The 15,338-nt window shown below is 43.7% G+C and overlaps 3 protein-coding genes across 7 annotated transcripts in view; 1 reads left to right on the forward strand and 2 right to left on the reverse strand.

The window, feature by feature from the left end:
- The window catches only part of LOC117137453 (calcitonin gene-related peptide type 1 receptor-like), a 28,106-nt gene extending 20,248 nt beyond the window's left edge, over nt 1-7,858 (reverse strand). For all 5 annotated transcript variants that reach the window (XM_033298895.1, XM_033298897.1, XM_033298894.1 and 2 more), the window contains exon 1: nt 7,201-7,858. The gene's annotated coding sequence lies outside the window, so the exon portion shown is untranslated. The remainder of the gene's footprint in view (nt 1-7,200) is intronic.
- Nucleotides 7,859-9,251: 1,393 nt separating this feature from the next.
- Nucleotides 9,252-10,511, reverse strand: LOC117136831. The gene is made up of 3 exons (XM_033297910.1): nt 9,826-10,511; nt 9,566-9,762; nt 9,252-9,407 (listed from the first exon to the last, which is right to left on the reverse strand). Exons 1-3 carry the CDS (start codon nt 10,509-10,511, stop codon nt 9,313-9,315), a joined length of 978 nt encoding a protein of 325 aa, XP_033153801.1. The 3' UTR covers nt 9,252-9,312.
- Nucleotides 10,512-11,744: 1,233 nt separating this feature from the next.
- On the forward strand, nt 11,745-13,595 carry LOC117136879. The gene is made up of 4 exons (XM_033297984.1): nt 11,745-12,038; nt 12,289-12,907; nt 13,168-13,361; nt 13,434-13,595. Exons 1-4 carry the CDS (start codon nt 11,783-11,785, stop codon nt 13,538-13,540), a joined length of 1,176 nt encoding a protein of 391 aa, XP_033153875.1. The 5' UTR covers nt 11,745-11,782; the 3' UTR covers nt 13,541-13,595.
- The last annotated feature ends 1,743 nt before the right edge of the window (nt 13,596-15,338 follow it).

A 15,338-nucleotide genomic window follows, 5' to 3' on the forward strand; every position in this document is an offset into this window, starting at 1 on the left:
TTTTTCCCAGCCATCTCGCCCTTGGTAATACACAAGCAGAAGAAATGGGTCCGCAATAGATATAATACGCCATAACTTAGCATAAATTACGCGGACACGCCCCAAGGGGGCGGCATAATTGCTGTTTATGCATACTTAATCAACTGACCAAAGTCGAAACGCAAAGGATTTAATGACGAGCTGAAGCTCCGGGTTTCGCTGATGGGATCATCTGGCTGCAAGTACAAAAGCGGAATTATGTCCGAGCACGGAGCATGGAGCAGCCGCAAAACTTCAATTAGTTTCTGGTTTAAGTTTCAGCCCCCCAACTGATTGGTTCCACTGGCAAGCTCCGCGCCCCCTTCCGAGTACGTGGGCGGAGCACACTGTCCATTCCAATGGACTGGGCGAATGACACTTGCTGCCAATCCATCTGCCACTCACTCGAGACAGGCGTGCGAAGATGGACATTTGTTAAAACAATCCGCCACTGGAGGTTGAGGTACTGCACAGCTGCACAAGGAACAATCTCATGATCGATTGGAGATTTATTTTAATCCCCTTAGTGTACTCAAAACATTATGCCTCTTTCGATTTTAACGTATTGAAAGCGAATTAACTTTGGAAACAATCTCTAAGCACTTAAAATAAAAGGATTTCCAGAATTAAGACGCTTGTACAATGAATTCTTTAAGTATCACATATCTGCATTAAAAACATATGCAAATCATATTATATGTGTTTAATACGTTTTAATCCATAAATTGTGTGAATATTTCAGTTTTGTCATTAAATATAACAGTGTTCTTGTTAGCAAAGTAGAAATATTTAAAGCCTCACAATCAGATTGAATAAGTGTTAAAGTTATTTTAATCCATTAGTGCATCAAGTACGATTTCCTTTGTTTTTCAATACGCCTAAGTATGTATGAAAAGCCAAAAATGTATATATGATATGCATATTTATTTAACTTTTGTTCCGAAGCGCCATTGTTTTCTGCGGCTTGCGATGTTTGGGTGCGTGATGGTGCTCCCTCCGAGAGTATTTGTGAAACATTTTGCATTATTTATACCACTCTGGAACTCATTAGCCGGGATTTGGCCAAAGGTCGAGTGGTGGCGGGGGGCAGCAGCTTTAAAGGCTTCGGTGGAGCACATTAAGAGCAGCTGACCTTTGACCGACATAATCCGCAGCTCAGTGCCACTACATTTCGCCCGCCTGGCGGCACTTGACTGCTGGAATCCATTCCGCAGGACACTCGAGCAGATCCTGTCGCATAAAAGCAGGCTCTAATTGAAAGGGAATTTCCAGCAAATGTGTCCTAATTAATGTTGCAACATTTGTTGCTAAAACTTTCGACTTTTGTTCCCGGAAGCCAAGTAATTAGAGGACCGACTGCTGGCGGTAAGGACACTAAACCACCCAATAAACAAGCCAATGAACATCAAATGGAACTTGTAACGCGAAAAACCCGAGTCCAACAAAGGCGACAATTTGGCAGCGATCATTTGGCCACAATTCACTTCCTCTTTTTACATCTTTAATTAAGTTATGCGCACTTTTTAATTGCTCATTTCATTCGGATGCGTGCCAGAATTGTGAGGGCGTACGGAATGGTGTGTGGGTGCAACATCAGTTCCACCTCTTTTCTAATGCAATTCTCGTGTTGCATGTTGCATAAAAAATCAGCCAACGCATAGCCAAGTGAGATGTGCTTATTTATGCCATTTGACGAGCGTCTTGCATTTGGAACCTTGCCACATGTGCGTCGTGCCATAAATATTACGCATACGCAGCATTGGCGGCACGTTGGCCACAACCGCTAACCTGGTTTACCCAGACAAAGCCAGCACCCAATTTATCATTAGAATTTCAATAGGGCCTGCAATTCACAACTACGAAATTGACAGAGTTCAATGGCATCTGTCTTGAAGGAATTTTACAATCTTCTTTGGAATTTTCCCTAATATAAGTATTTTCGAACTAATCTAGAGCTCTTCTTATTAAAATAAATCAATAAAAACCCATATCGTTGGACTTCATAACTATCTTATCACTGCTTTGAGTGAGGAATGATACTCATGTTTTTCACTGGCTTTCGTAAATCAAATTCAGAAGATCTGGTGGGTATTTATTTTAATTAAAATATAGTAGCCAAAGATTTCGTCGAAAATTTTAATCGAATAGATAGGAAAAGGGACAAAATAGCTGAATTGTAAACCATGCTAACTATTTTTATTTATTCTTATTTGATAACCATACGCAGAGATATGAAGTGAATGTCTCGAAATATTGAATAAAAATATATTAGGCAGATACAATTTTTTAAAGTTGTTGTTGTAAAGTTGTTGCTCCACATTAATGTACTTTTACATCAAAGGAATGTATCTAATAAAGTAGGAAAACCTTATAGTGCAAACCATTTTAAAAGTCATATTTCAATCTTCTTCCAAGGACCATTCTATCCTGCGTAAAAGTATTCACATATCCGTTGCCCTTACAACCATTTGTTAACTTGTAACTCAACCGTGCTTCAAACAAATTTGCAACTTCTCAACCGGCGAAAAGTTTTGAGTGTCGCCCCCGAATTCCCACGTAAATTGGCGCAGTTTGTCAATGTGTCGACGCGACACGCTCCGCAAAATTGTTTTAATTGCAATTACCGGAGCCACACTATTTCTGGAGGAGTGCCCAGAGGCTTCTGCCCGAAATGAAAATTTAATGACAATTTGATTTGCAGCTGTCAACACTTTTGGCCAAGATGCCAAGTGTCGAGCCGACAGGCGACTTCCGCTGCGATAAACGGGCGTGTCATGTGTCAATGGCGCCGATGTCTTAACAAAAATAAACCCATCATGTTTGTGGGCCACAGAAATGTGTCTACTTGCCACAGCTTAATGTTTCAGCTAATGACAACCAGTGTCGAACAAGGGCCAACAGCTTGAGCATGAGCCTTGCACTTTGCGGCTGATTTATGGTCTGCAATCAGCAGTGGAGGGAAACTGCTCTGCGTTATCTAAAGAGCATATCGATGTTCGCCGCACAGCGCGATGCTGCAAATCATATTCAAAAGCGGCCCGAATCGGAAGTGCTGGCCACCAACAGGTGTTCCTGGCCATGTTTCGTGGATGCGGCTGCTGCTAATTTATGGCCAACAGCGGGGCTCTTTTCTCGGCTGCCAAGCCCACGCTGCAATTGATTAATGTCAGCGCAAATTATGCTGAGCACTCCTCGTGCCCCTTGACTTGGTTTCATTTCTTATCTCTTTTTCTACTTTTTATCAAAGACGGCGGGGCAGCACACGTGCTGGCCACCTTGGCGTGGATGCGGATGTGTGTGATGCTTCATTAGCGCCAACCGGCGGCACAAAGAAGCTTCCGCCAGCTGGTTGTGGCTCTGTGGTGACGTGAACTGTCACCGGCAGATGGAGCCAAGGGATGCAAGGGAGCTGAGGTGCCCAGGGACGCCACGAGGCCAGGAAACATCCAAAAGGCCAGCAGGTGGGCCAAAACCCGAAGCCTGTCAACGGCAGAAAGAGGGGCAGAGCGGCCAGCTGTGAGAAACTATTTTCCCCACTCGAACTGACGACTGGCTGAAGCCGCTGGAAAAGCTGCTCCAATAATTCCTCCAGCTAACGATCTTTGTTACGAAGCCCACGACTAAATGGCGAGCGCAAGAATGCAAGTCGAGCCTAAGCTCCATGCACTGGAAACAAATGAGTGTAATCATCTTTGAAGATTAAAACTTATATATTGCCAACTTAAATTTCGAATAAGAATAAATGTGATAAGATACGTTACTATCTTCCGGATCTTTTATAATAGCGATTATATATACTTATGAGATATAGTATCTTATGGATACACAACTTTTTCGTAAAAATTTAAAAATGGATAATCTTTCTTATATTGCCTCCAGAGCATTTAGGATATTTTATTATATAAATATGAATATATTATTATTATGGTGAATGGTTGACTCAGTAATTATTTATCAGTGCGTGCGGGATAAAATCACGATTCCTTCTGCAACGGGGCAAGCAGGCAGGCCCAGCAATGGACCCGGAATGGTCATGACACCGAAGCACCGAGCTTCTGAGCACTGTGTGGCTATCTGGCATCAGCAGATGCTGCTGCTGCGATGCTGGCCACTTTGAGACTTTGAGATGTTTGGCCAGCAGACAAATAAGTTGATGTTGATTGTTTTTGCCTGACGGCGGCACGTAAACGATACTGACAGTCGGTCGGCTGGTCGTCGGTCGGGATCCATCTGGCCGGGCGAAACTTAATTTCTACATTTGCCGGCAGATAAAGCGCAGAGTGGGTAAACTGGTAGCCCAGCCGCACAGTGGGGCAAATCGGTAAGTTAGCCGGCCGAGGTGCAGAGCACGCATCCCCTCCATTAGACGCTTTTAGAGATTGTTAAATTCCAATTAACAACTTTTTCTGCCAGTTCGTCTGGCCAGGCTGATTGTGGAGGCTGCAATCTCTGGGAGCAGCCTTTTAAGGCTGGAGTTCCAGCTCCAGGTTCACTGCGACCAAGAACAAGTTGTGTTGGCCACGTTAATTGAACCCGCACACACAGTGGGCCATGTAAGCGGTGTACTCTGTTTGTCTTTGGCCAACATTTCCTGAGTGTGTGAATCACGTTGGCTCCTGCCTTTTGATATTGTAATGCTTTATGGAGTCCCATAACCATTTATTTTAATTCTCCTGCATTTGCCTGCGATGCGGCCAATACGCGCACTGATTTGGCCTTAACAATGACGTTGGCCGTGCGATCTCATCGTCGTTTGATCATCGTGCCCACTTCGAAACTCGCCGCACGCGGGGCAATGAAAATTAATTGAAAAATTGATTGAAATTGTGCACTGAGCGGTTCAATCAGCGCCAGCTTTTTGTTATTGTTTAGACCTGTCCGTCTCCCCTTTTTCCTTTTCGTTTTTTTTTCGGTTTTTGTGATGAGGAAAACTCGTGCCCATTGAACCCAAAAATAGCTTAAATTCGCAATTAATTTGGAAAATTCCTAATACAATAAACACCGTTGATGCCCAAATCCGTAACCGCTTTGCAACCATGTTGTTGAAATTGTTGCAAGGGAAATTAATTTGGCAACCGGCGAAATAGGATGTATCAATCAATGGACCAAAGCCACGGATGATGGCAAATTGATAACAAATAGGGCAATCGATATTGGCCCACATTCAACGGAGATGAGTGCTTGTCAAAAACTGTTTGATTTCGATTGTGTTTACATGAGCTCGAACATCCGACAAATCACTCATAAGCATTATTTTATAAACAGAATACAACAGGCAAGTGGCAACGATTTCCAAATACATTCATTAATGGTTAAATAAATAATTTGAATTTAATGACTGTGTTTATTAGGCATAAGAATGTTAATGCTCGATATGAATAAACGTAAGCTATATTTAGCAAGTTATTTTTCTTGGATATTGATTTTCATGCATAGATTTTGATATTTTCAAGAATGTTTTGATCAAAATTCGAAGTAGATTTTGATGTGGAATGGAGATGTATTTATGTTTTTGCTGCACTTAATGAGCTTTTAATTGCCTGCACTTTTTTTATCTGTATCTTGTGAAGGACTTTCTGTACAAATGAGTTGTTTATTGCACTTTAATAACATACTTGGCAAGCATTTAGAGTCATAACCTGGTGCCTTATCTGTTTTCAGTTGCAGCCCAAGCGATTTTAGTAGTTACTCTAGTAAAAAGAAGATACTTCCTGCATTTCTAGCTCGAGAGCAGTGATTTATATTTCTCGAGAGTCATCCATTTGCTGGAAGCGCCCAGAAGTAAATATGCACTCGTATATTATCTCTGACAATATTTACTCATTAGCCGCTGCATTTGGCTCACGTGGACATAAACAAAGCTGCGGGAAAGGAAAGCAAAATAAAGTATATATATTTCGCAATATGCATTTTATGGTCCAAAATATTCCCGGCTAAGAGATAGCGCTACGCAAGAATTTATTGTTTAAAGTAAAAGCTAATGCAAACCCACGCCACGATGGTAGTCTATATACACATATGTAAGCCCATGTATCTTGGGCCCAGTATCTGTATCTATGACATCTACAGTGCAGTCCCGGCGCCACGTAAACGGCTAATGGCAAATGGGTAACAGCTAACAGCAAATAGCAAATAGCGAATTTAGCCGGTGGCAAATTGTTTGCTTTTGGCCGCCAGGCTCAACTTGTTACAGTGACAAATGACGGCAGATATATCATGATCATCGCACAATAATGATAGTGTCGCGTCGTGCTGTGAAATCATCGCCGACTTACAGATTGTCGATTCCAGATTGCAGATTGCCTGCCGTCTGTGCGCTTAACAATTAAAGACATTTCGGCCAGATCGCAAGATTTATGGCCTTACAACGTGCGTCATCATGAAGCTGGAAATCAAAAAATCAAACGAACCGAGAGAAATGCTGCTCCATTGATTTATGCAGCTGCTACCCAGGATTCGAAAGCCAAACAAAAGTCGATTCACATGGAAATGAATGGGCTCCAAAAACTAAATCCTTTGAGCGTTTTTTCACCCAATCAAGCATTTGCATAATGGCCCTGGCTTGGCAGCATATCTCAAATATTTCATTTATTCTCTGGGCCAACTTCTGAGGACTTCACACGTACAAAGGAGTCAGAAACGCATGTTCCGATTTCCACTTTGACAGCTATTCTTCACTCTCTATCAGAGTTAACAAGGGTAAGTTCATGAAAAGTCTTAAAAAGATGTATGTAAAATAAACTTTTTTATGTAGATTTAAACAGAAAGTAAATTCAGATGCTTTAACCATTTCATAAGGCCTTCTTGCTCCAAAATATTTTCTCGCTTCTAAAAGGCTGTTAAAATAGAAATTTGTTGGAAATTCTAAAACATTTTTTTTCCAAAAGAGTTCCAAAAGTTATTTGTTTTGTGAAAACATATTTACTGTATTTAAATTGACTTGTCATGCCAGTGACAGTGTTCGCGCAACTAAAGAAATTTGCATATCCTTGATGATAACATAATACAATGGACCGATAGTTGCATGAAAAATGTGAATAAGATGTGAATAACCCGATAAAGTCCCCTGAAAATGTAAGCCGGAACGCACAGGCCTCATAATTTCCGGTTGCGAGCAGCGGCATGTGTGCGTTTTGAAATATTTCTCCCATTGTGAGTGGAATCTAGGATCCGTGGGCTTACCGTGATGGGAGGAGGCTGGCACAAGGAATTCCTCCTAGGCAGCCTGCCGCATATCCTGCGGCGATGCAGTGACTCTTCCTGACTTCCTTCTGGCCTGCCTCGTGGCAAAGGACCTGTTCCCAAGCTGCAACCAAGCGGCGCTCGTTGACGTTGTCAGCAGTTAATTGAATTAGTTGTTAATTTATGGCTATGTTTTCACTGGGAATTTCGTGAATGTGCGCTGCCTGCCGAGAATGTCGAGGGAAATGAAGAGTGGAGCTATGCCAAGGACTCCTCTGCAGACTCTTTTGTCACACCGTCGGCGGCGTTGGAGTCGGCGACGGAGACGAAGACTGTGACTGGGGCTGGGACTGGGACTTGACTTGATTAAACGCCTGCCACTTTAATTGGCATTTAAGCGACGCACTCGCAATCGGCCACTCACACCACACCGTGCCACACGACGCCACACGTTGCACGCAAAAAGCGATGACAATGGCTTGGAGAAAATAATAATAAAGGAACAAGTAGAGCACACACACTTTTCAATGGCCGGGACTAAAACTTTTTATTGTACACCCATTTGGGTTTAATGAGCGATTCGCGCACACCGTTCGAAAATGGCTTTGGATATGCTTGCGGAACCGGCTCGGATGCGCGAGGAGCGTTCCGAATACGCGGCAGTTGGACGGCAACTGAAGTCAAATCCGCATGCCACACGGCGAGCAGCCGGCGTGTCTGCTACTGCGCAACATGTTGCTGCAGCTAGCAGTAAACATTGCGAGTCTTATCACTGCACTGTGGGGCAAGTTTGCCAAAAATGCACAGTAAATCTCTAATCAGGCCTGAAGGTATGTGTGAAAAATATAGTTTCCTGATAGGGAAATGATTCACTTGTAAACTTTAACATAATCAGCTATGTTTTATATGAAGTAGCATTTAACCAAAAGTGTTTTAACAATAAATGTTTCAATGATAAAAATTCGCTTAACCTTAAATGTTTGCAAAAATAAAATATATTTTTACATGTTCTACATTAATATTTTAGGGTTTTCACATAATAGAAAGAAAACCCTTAAAGCAGAAAACTTACATATTATTCCTTATAATGTTTCATATATCAAAATTAAAATTTTTTCCGACCCACAGTGCGCTGGCCTCCAAGAATGAGTTTTCCGAGCTTTAGCAGAGCTTTCCGCTGCGACGAACGGCAGCAGATTGGGCACAGGGCTGTTTATGTTGCTGGCAACTTGTTGCGCTGCCTCTGAAGAGACTGATAAGGAATAATGCTTCAAGACGACACAATTAAAATTTAGATTATTGGACTATGCTGCCATTGATAAACAAGACTGGCGCCACATTAAAACCAAAGTTTAATAATCGCAATTCGTCACTTTAATAGCAGCGAAATTCTAATTTAAAGTCATACTATCGACGTAAATATTTTTAAAAAGGGGGAACAGCCCCAAAACAATACTTGCAAAACACTTGTTGATAGTCTGACAGTATTTACGTTTTCGGAAGCAGCTTAAATAAAGGTACAAAAATGGGTACTGTCGTGTCTAAGGATATTATTAAAGCTCTCAACCAATAAAGCTTTTGAAACTTCTTCTAGCGCACAGGATACATTTCGCGAAGCTTTTTGATAAATATGAATTCAATTTCAGTACATGGCTTATGCAGAATTTCGTTATATGTACTTTAGAACACCTTTAACCTACGTCGATATTATCACAAATTACTCGCAGGAGTTTAGATAGTGTTTTGCCAAGATTGGAATCTGATAAATTTGAGAACCACTTGATAGATTATCTCACATTATTTGAACACCTAGATAGTCTGGCTTCTTGAGATAATATATCGCTTGTCTGGTAATTGTCAGAGACAAATGTTGATACCGCGGCTGTTCTGATAAGTCGGCAATTATCTGTAATTGATAGAGCAAGCGCTGGGAATAGAAAACGAAAGCCCCCAAATTCCCAAGCGATTGTACCTGCCAAGTTAGTTCCCCGAGCGGATCTCTTTGATTGCTCAACGCTAATGCTAGAGTAAACACTCGGCAAATCTTTCTTTTAAACGTCTTTTATTGGCAAATTCTTTGTTTAGCTTACAATATCAAAGAACCTCGACCGCTTAGGACACAACATAGGTGAAAGCAAAGCCAGCCTCATTCTGTCTGTAGATGTCGTCGCTGTTGAACAGAACCATCAAAGGACCGGGATTGTTGCCTAAAAAGTGGGTAATAATAGTATTAATATAGTTATTATAAATGGATTAACATGTTCAATAAATATCAAATATTAAATGATATAAGCTGATTTAACCATAAGTTTGCTCACTAGTGTAACCTGAGCTTTTGCCCCATAAAAAGCTCTATGAAACTTACTCGATATGACCACATCCTTCTGTATGGAGCCACAGAAGTAGGTGGCGTGCTTGTGGCTATCCTCGAAGGTTGCCTGTGGCACCATCAGGAAATCGGCATCCAGGTCGTTGGTACTATCGCTGCTGTAGCAGTTCTCATCGGTCATCAAGGTGGAAGCGGAAATCACATCTCCCACGTTGAAGTCATAGGCGCGAATGCTTTTGAAGAATTGTGCAAGTGAAGTTAATATTAATACAGGAAGTAGATATTTAATTACTCACGTTAGAGTCTTAGTATCGGTTTGGCGACGGAAGCAGATGGCGTAGTTCATGCGAGATGGATAGATGCCATTGCCATCGTTGTAGTTGAAGGACTTCACAGCTCCCTTGGGCTGGGGGAAGTACTGCCGACAGCCGGGCGGGGCAACAAAGAAGCCATCCTTGATGGTGCTGGCTCGACTCTCAATGGTGACGTCGTCCTCCAGGTCCAACGAGCGAACGGAGGCTCCGGCCGGACACTCCAGCTGCGTGACGGTCATGTCCCAGTAGGCGGTGGGCAGGCCACTGCCTCCAGCACGATCGGCCAAACTGATGACCAGATCCACCAAAGACTCCCCATCGGTGGCGTTGAAGGGCACATAGATGTGCTGCCACACCTCGGTGCCGCAAAGTTTCAGTCCATCGACCTCGAAGTAATCACGGGTGCACTCGGCATAGGTCAGGCCGGAACCATCGGATTCCAGCGTGGGTTGAGCCAAGGTCATGGCCCAATCGATTCTCAGCTGGCAAACGTACTTGCTGGTCGGCTTGATATGGTACTCGCAAACCCGCGGAGGATTCGTCGGGTTCACCAGGTTGATGTTCTTCGAGGAGGTAGTGCCTCCACAGGTGGGCGTGGCTACCGAAGCGGCTTGAGTGGCCGCAACGACCGCCAGGAGGAGCAGGGCGCTTGCAATGCAGTTCTTCATCGTTCTGAGTCGTCGCAGCGGTCAGTGGATGGGTTTTTATGGCCCGCCGGCAATCTCACCTGTCACCCCTATCGCACCCAATTGTCCAGGTTCCAGTGTCAACAATCATGATCGATTGGTTTTATCGCACCGCTGGCCCAAGGGGGCACCTGCAGTCTGACGGCGAAATCGCAAACAATTGGAGTCCCTCTATTATTGGTTAGCCACGCAAAAGGTATTTTTAATAGCCCTATCAGTGGGGAAAATTCATGGCAATCTATTTAGGCTATTTGGATCTAAGAGCTTTGTTATACTCTTACAAAGGAGTACCATGACTTTGTCCAGAAACTTGCGATGGTGTGACATTTCCATTTTCAGCTATCAAGCTATCGATTCTAAGAGTTTTCAACTTGGATTATTATTGTTTCCTCATTGGTGTTTATGACGTAGGTATTTCCCCGTTGCCCTCATTAATTATATTTGTTCCAACTATATCAGCATTCAAAGTGTCTGCAAGCAAAACAACAAAATTAATTTATTTCATTTTTTATTTCAAATTAAACCCCAGCGAACAGCGATAAGGTTTTATAAACATCAACTTGACCGCGCTTTTATCAGATAAATGTTTAAGTATATGAATGACAATCAGTTGATTGGCATATATACTTTTTAAACAACTTTCGACTACGAATAGAACTCTGCTGGAACTGCATTTATCGAAGCTGAGGCCCAATTTTAGTTGTGCAATTTGGCTCTTATTGGGGTCTTGTCAACTCAATCACACACTACAATACTTGTTACCTCTTTTCACTTTTTGACATCATCGTCATCATCATCATTATCATCATCGTTACTATCGATTGTCATCTTCGTTTATAGCGATGATAATGAGATAGCCAGCCAGTCAGCCCTCTCAGTTCCCAAAACAGTGTGCAAACATAACCCAGTTTTGACAGATCTAAGATCAAAGTAATGGACACTCGTTGAGGTTCAATGACTCGATCGATCGGCGACTTCGGCCAGCAAGCCAGCAAGTTAATAGGCGCAACTAGCCTGGCTTGAATATTCATGCCGGTAGGTGACGAACCGAGCTTCTTACCAAATATTGACACGCCGTTGCTTCTAACACGAAAATCTCATCACCGCATCACCGCATCGCTGCCAGCGCCGCTGTATCTGCTTCGGATTCTTCGGCCCCAAGAAGTGCTATATAAGCGCTGCGACCCCCAAAAGATCCACACAGTCGATGTGAAAGTGCGTGGGTGAAAAGAACCTGAGTGAAACCGAGGATTATGATTGGATATACGCTGCTGCTTCCGCTGGGATTATTGGCCATTGCGCAGGCGCAAACGCTGAATGACACAAGCGGTTCTCTGGCCGTCGCCCAGGAGCCTGGCATGTGGCGCCAGGCCAGGCGGAGGAGTGTCCTGGCGGACAGCTGCGTCACGAACAGCGGCACCACCGGCACCTGCCTCACTCGCTTCAAGTGCATGCGGCAATCGGGCACAGTGAATGGATATTGCGGCACCTACGGCGTTTGCTGTGAAAGTGAGTTAAAGAAAGTGATACGGAAAATGTGTGATCGGGAAAAGTGGGTCAATAAATATATTGGCCATGATCATGAATTCACTAGAATATTATGTAATTGCTCTCTCTCGAATGTTTAAACGTGTTAAAGGCGCTGTTTGCATTTTCACTAAAGTGATATTCACTGAATTGTATAGATATTTAAATCTACTTCGTATGGAAATATTATCATTTCTCCCAAGTTAAGCTAATAGTTCCTGTTTTTCTGTAGCCAACCTACAAGTGGGCACTTCTACGCGCCAGAAGCGAACGATTATCAAGAATCCTGGCGTTTTGTCCAGCGATTTGAATACCTACACCATCGAAGCCTTTAGCAGCAATGTGCAGCAATTGCGAATCGACTTTGAGCAGTTCGTGATGCAGCAGCCCACGGATGTGGATGGAGTACTTGAGTGCCAGGACTACTTTGAGGCGGGTGGCTTCAAGTTGTGCGGTGTAAACGATGGCCAGCACCTGTACCTGCCCTTCAATGCGGCTGCGGGAGTCGATCAGGTGACCCTAACGTTTGTAGTGACCTCCAGAGGAACTGCACCCGTTTGGAGGTTGATCGTAACACAGCTTGAAGGTCCACCAGCGAATAGCCGACGGCGTTCGAGCACTTCTTCCGGCCTGGGAACCTCCACCAATTCTCTGCAGGATCTGAGAGACATCTTCGCCTCCCATCACGCTGACTATGAGCTACTTGCTCCGCCCGGCTGCCAGCAGTACTACACCGATCTGTCGGGCACCATTCGCAGCTTCAACTTTCAGACTTCGGTGACCAGCAACTATATGCCTGACTTGAGCTACAATATCTGCATCAAATCAGCTACTACCGCCAGCATGATCGAGTGAGTTACATACTTATACTACTAACTACTTTTCGAAATCTTTATATACTCATCTGGGTGAAGTATCAAGGCTAACCACTAATATTATTTTAATGAGATAGAAGTAATAATACTTACTTTACAATAAAGTATAAACTAGTGTCTATGGGTTACTAAATCTAACGTATTAATTAATTAAGTGATTAAATATTTAATAATTTTTGAACTACCTACTGAAACTAACTATTAATGCAATATGCTCCTCCTTAATTTCTTAACAGATACTCCTTCAGCAAGTTCTCAATGTCGGTGCAGTCGGACTCCAGCGAGGGCTACGACGAGTTCTGCCACGCCACTGTCCACACGACCGGCAGACAGGAGGACTACTTGATGATACCGCAGAGCATTCTGGCCAAGAACATGGCCTACCAGCCCACCTACTACTGCGGCACCAACGACAACCTGCTGGTTTATGGTGAGTGTTTGGTTGTGCGGATGTGGAAAGTCCGTTGGAACAGCGCCTGATATGTGGCTTCCCTATTTGCAGCCTCGCCGCCCTACATGATGCACTTCTCCAGTGATGACCTCACCTTGAATCGGGATGTGGAGACGGGCTTCAGTATGACTTACCGCCAGAGGAATTCGCTACTTTAAGCACTCATTTGTTTTCACCTATAATTGGATAGTTTCTTGCCTCAACCATTAAATAAACTCGAATGTCTTTAAGTGAAACACACACGACTTTAAGCTTAATTTTGGCATTCATTTAATGAGCTTGTCAAATCGAGGGGATTATGACAAAATATCGGGATGGGGGAACTGGATCACACACACACACAAGCGCACTCGCAAAAAGTTGGACAAACGCATTAAGGAGCTTGTGCGGTCAGCGACACGATTATCCTTTTAGTTGCGTAATTAGTGTGATTAAAGTCAAGAGCTTCGATATGCCCGATGGGGAGCCAATACCCCTGTATGTGTTGATGCTAAAATGCCACCGTAGAACAAAGGCAAACAAATAGAAATGTATAAAACGCGCCATTGGCAGCTTTGAGTGCTGGGAATCGAACCGCGTCGTATACCCACAGACCCCCATCCCCTCCTGATTCCCATCCCCACTCCCAATACCATTCCCCGGAAGCCTTTCACTCTGACAAGGTGCTAGATTTGGAAGCCCGCTAATTGACGGGCAGCGCATTCTTCCAGCGATCATGGCTCATTTAGCAGCGCCGGCTCCGAGAATCACTCTCACCCAGCTAGCCAGCCAGTTAGCCACCCACTCCACTGCACTCCACTCTTAACTGGTGTAAATTGTAAAATAAGCCAATCAGGCAGGCACATGCCCAGTCCGAGTCCCAATCCCAACGGTCAATATGGTTGATTGGTTCCGGGGGAGTCTCTTTATGGCTGGATTAGCGTGTTCGCACCTGCCGTGGACAGCAGCTCTATTAGACAGCCAGGCGGGGATCGGCGAAGGGAGCTTCCTAAGCCCACCGTGACCCATCATTAATGGTTGCCAAACCAAAAGGCGGTAGTAGTAAGTAAATAAATACTAAACACAAACAACTCGGACTAGGCAGTGTTTCGGTACTTTGGTAATGAGTAAGCCACTTGTAAAATGGTTGCCAAAATCTAATGACCAATTTTTGGCACCACTTTTGCTAATGTTTCATTACATTACTTAAAGTTCTGTGTAGTTGGGCTTACTTGCTTGACTTTCCACGACAAAAACGGAAATTAAATGTTCATTATAGTAATTTTCCCACCATTCTTTAATTTCTATATTATTCTATAAAATTTTGGAAGAATCCTTGGATGTCGAGGAAAATACTTCCCTATACTATTTAGGGCATCTGGTAGTCGCAAGCTTCATTTAATTTGTATCTCTATCTACTTTTATTGCGTTCGTTGTATGTGGCAAACAACAAGCCATAAAGCAAAGTTCCTTGCAATGGCTTGCAGCGGCTTTCCCAGGTACAAACTGCTAAATGTTGCTCATAAATTAACGCCAAACTAAACTGCTGGTAGATGGCGGTCTGTGGGTGGCGGTGGGTGGTGGTTAAAAAATAGGATGCCCAGGACCTCCTGAGGTGGCTAAGGCTAAATGCTGTGAGTGGCAAAAGATCGACGACAACCAGCAACTGGCAACGCGTCGCAGCTGCAGTGAAAATAACGAAAATGCATTTTAAAACCCCCGAAAGCAAACGAGGCGGCGGACAGAGCGAGGAAAAGCCAGGGAAAACAAGGAAAACTCACGGGGCGTGCAGAAGGAAAGGGCCAGCGTTCCACTGGACTGGTCAGTCTCTCGTTCTAGCTCACTCCTCCTCGCTTGGCACTCCTTCCTTCTCGCTTGCCCAGCATGCCAGTGTGTTTAAGTAATGATTTTGCAAAATATGCGCAAAAGTGCCAACACCAACACCCGGCAATATGGTGCCCTAAATGGAGTGTAACC

Source organism: Drosophila mauritiana, chromosome 2R (genome assembly GCF_004382145.1).
Source record: "Drosophila mauritiana strain mau12 chromosome 2R, ASM438214v1, whole genome shotgun sequence".
In the NCBI taxonomy this organism is placed as follows: Eukaryota; Metazoa; Arthropoda; class Insecta; order Diptera; family Drosophilidae; genus Drosophila; species Drosophila mauritiana.

What these genes read in the sequence shown, in the direction of transcription:
- LOC117136831 (XM_033297910.1), bottom strand. Translation starts at nt 10,511, where the DNA reads ATGAAGAACTGCATTGCAAGCGCCCTGCTCCTCCTGGCGGTCGTTGCG. An exon ending in ACCGATACTAAGACTCTAAC is followed by an intron (nt 9,763 to 9,825) that starts GTGAGTAATTAA and finishes ATTCTTCAAAAG; the next exon opens with CATTCGCGCCTATGACTTCA. An exon ending in GAAGGATGTGGTCATATCGA is followed by an intron (nt 9,408 to 9,565) that starts GTAAGTTTCATA and finishes CCCACTTTTTAG; the next exon opens with GCAACAATCCCGGTCCTTTG.
- LOC117136879 (XM_033297984.1), top strand. Translation starts at nt 11,783, where the DNA reads ATGATTGGATATACGCTGCTGCTTCCGCTGGGATTATTGGCCATTGCG. An exon ending in CTACGGCGTTTGCTGTGAAA is followed by an intron (nt 12,039 to 12,288) that starts GTGAGTTAAAGA and finishes GTTTTTCTGTAG; the next exon opens with CCAACCTACAAGTGGGCACT. An exon ending in ACTACCGCCAGCATGATCGA is followed by an intron (nt 12,908 to 13,167) that starts GTGAGTTACATA and finishes ATTTCTTAACAG; the next exon opens with ATACTCCTTCAGCAAGTTCT.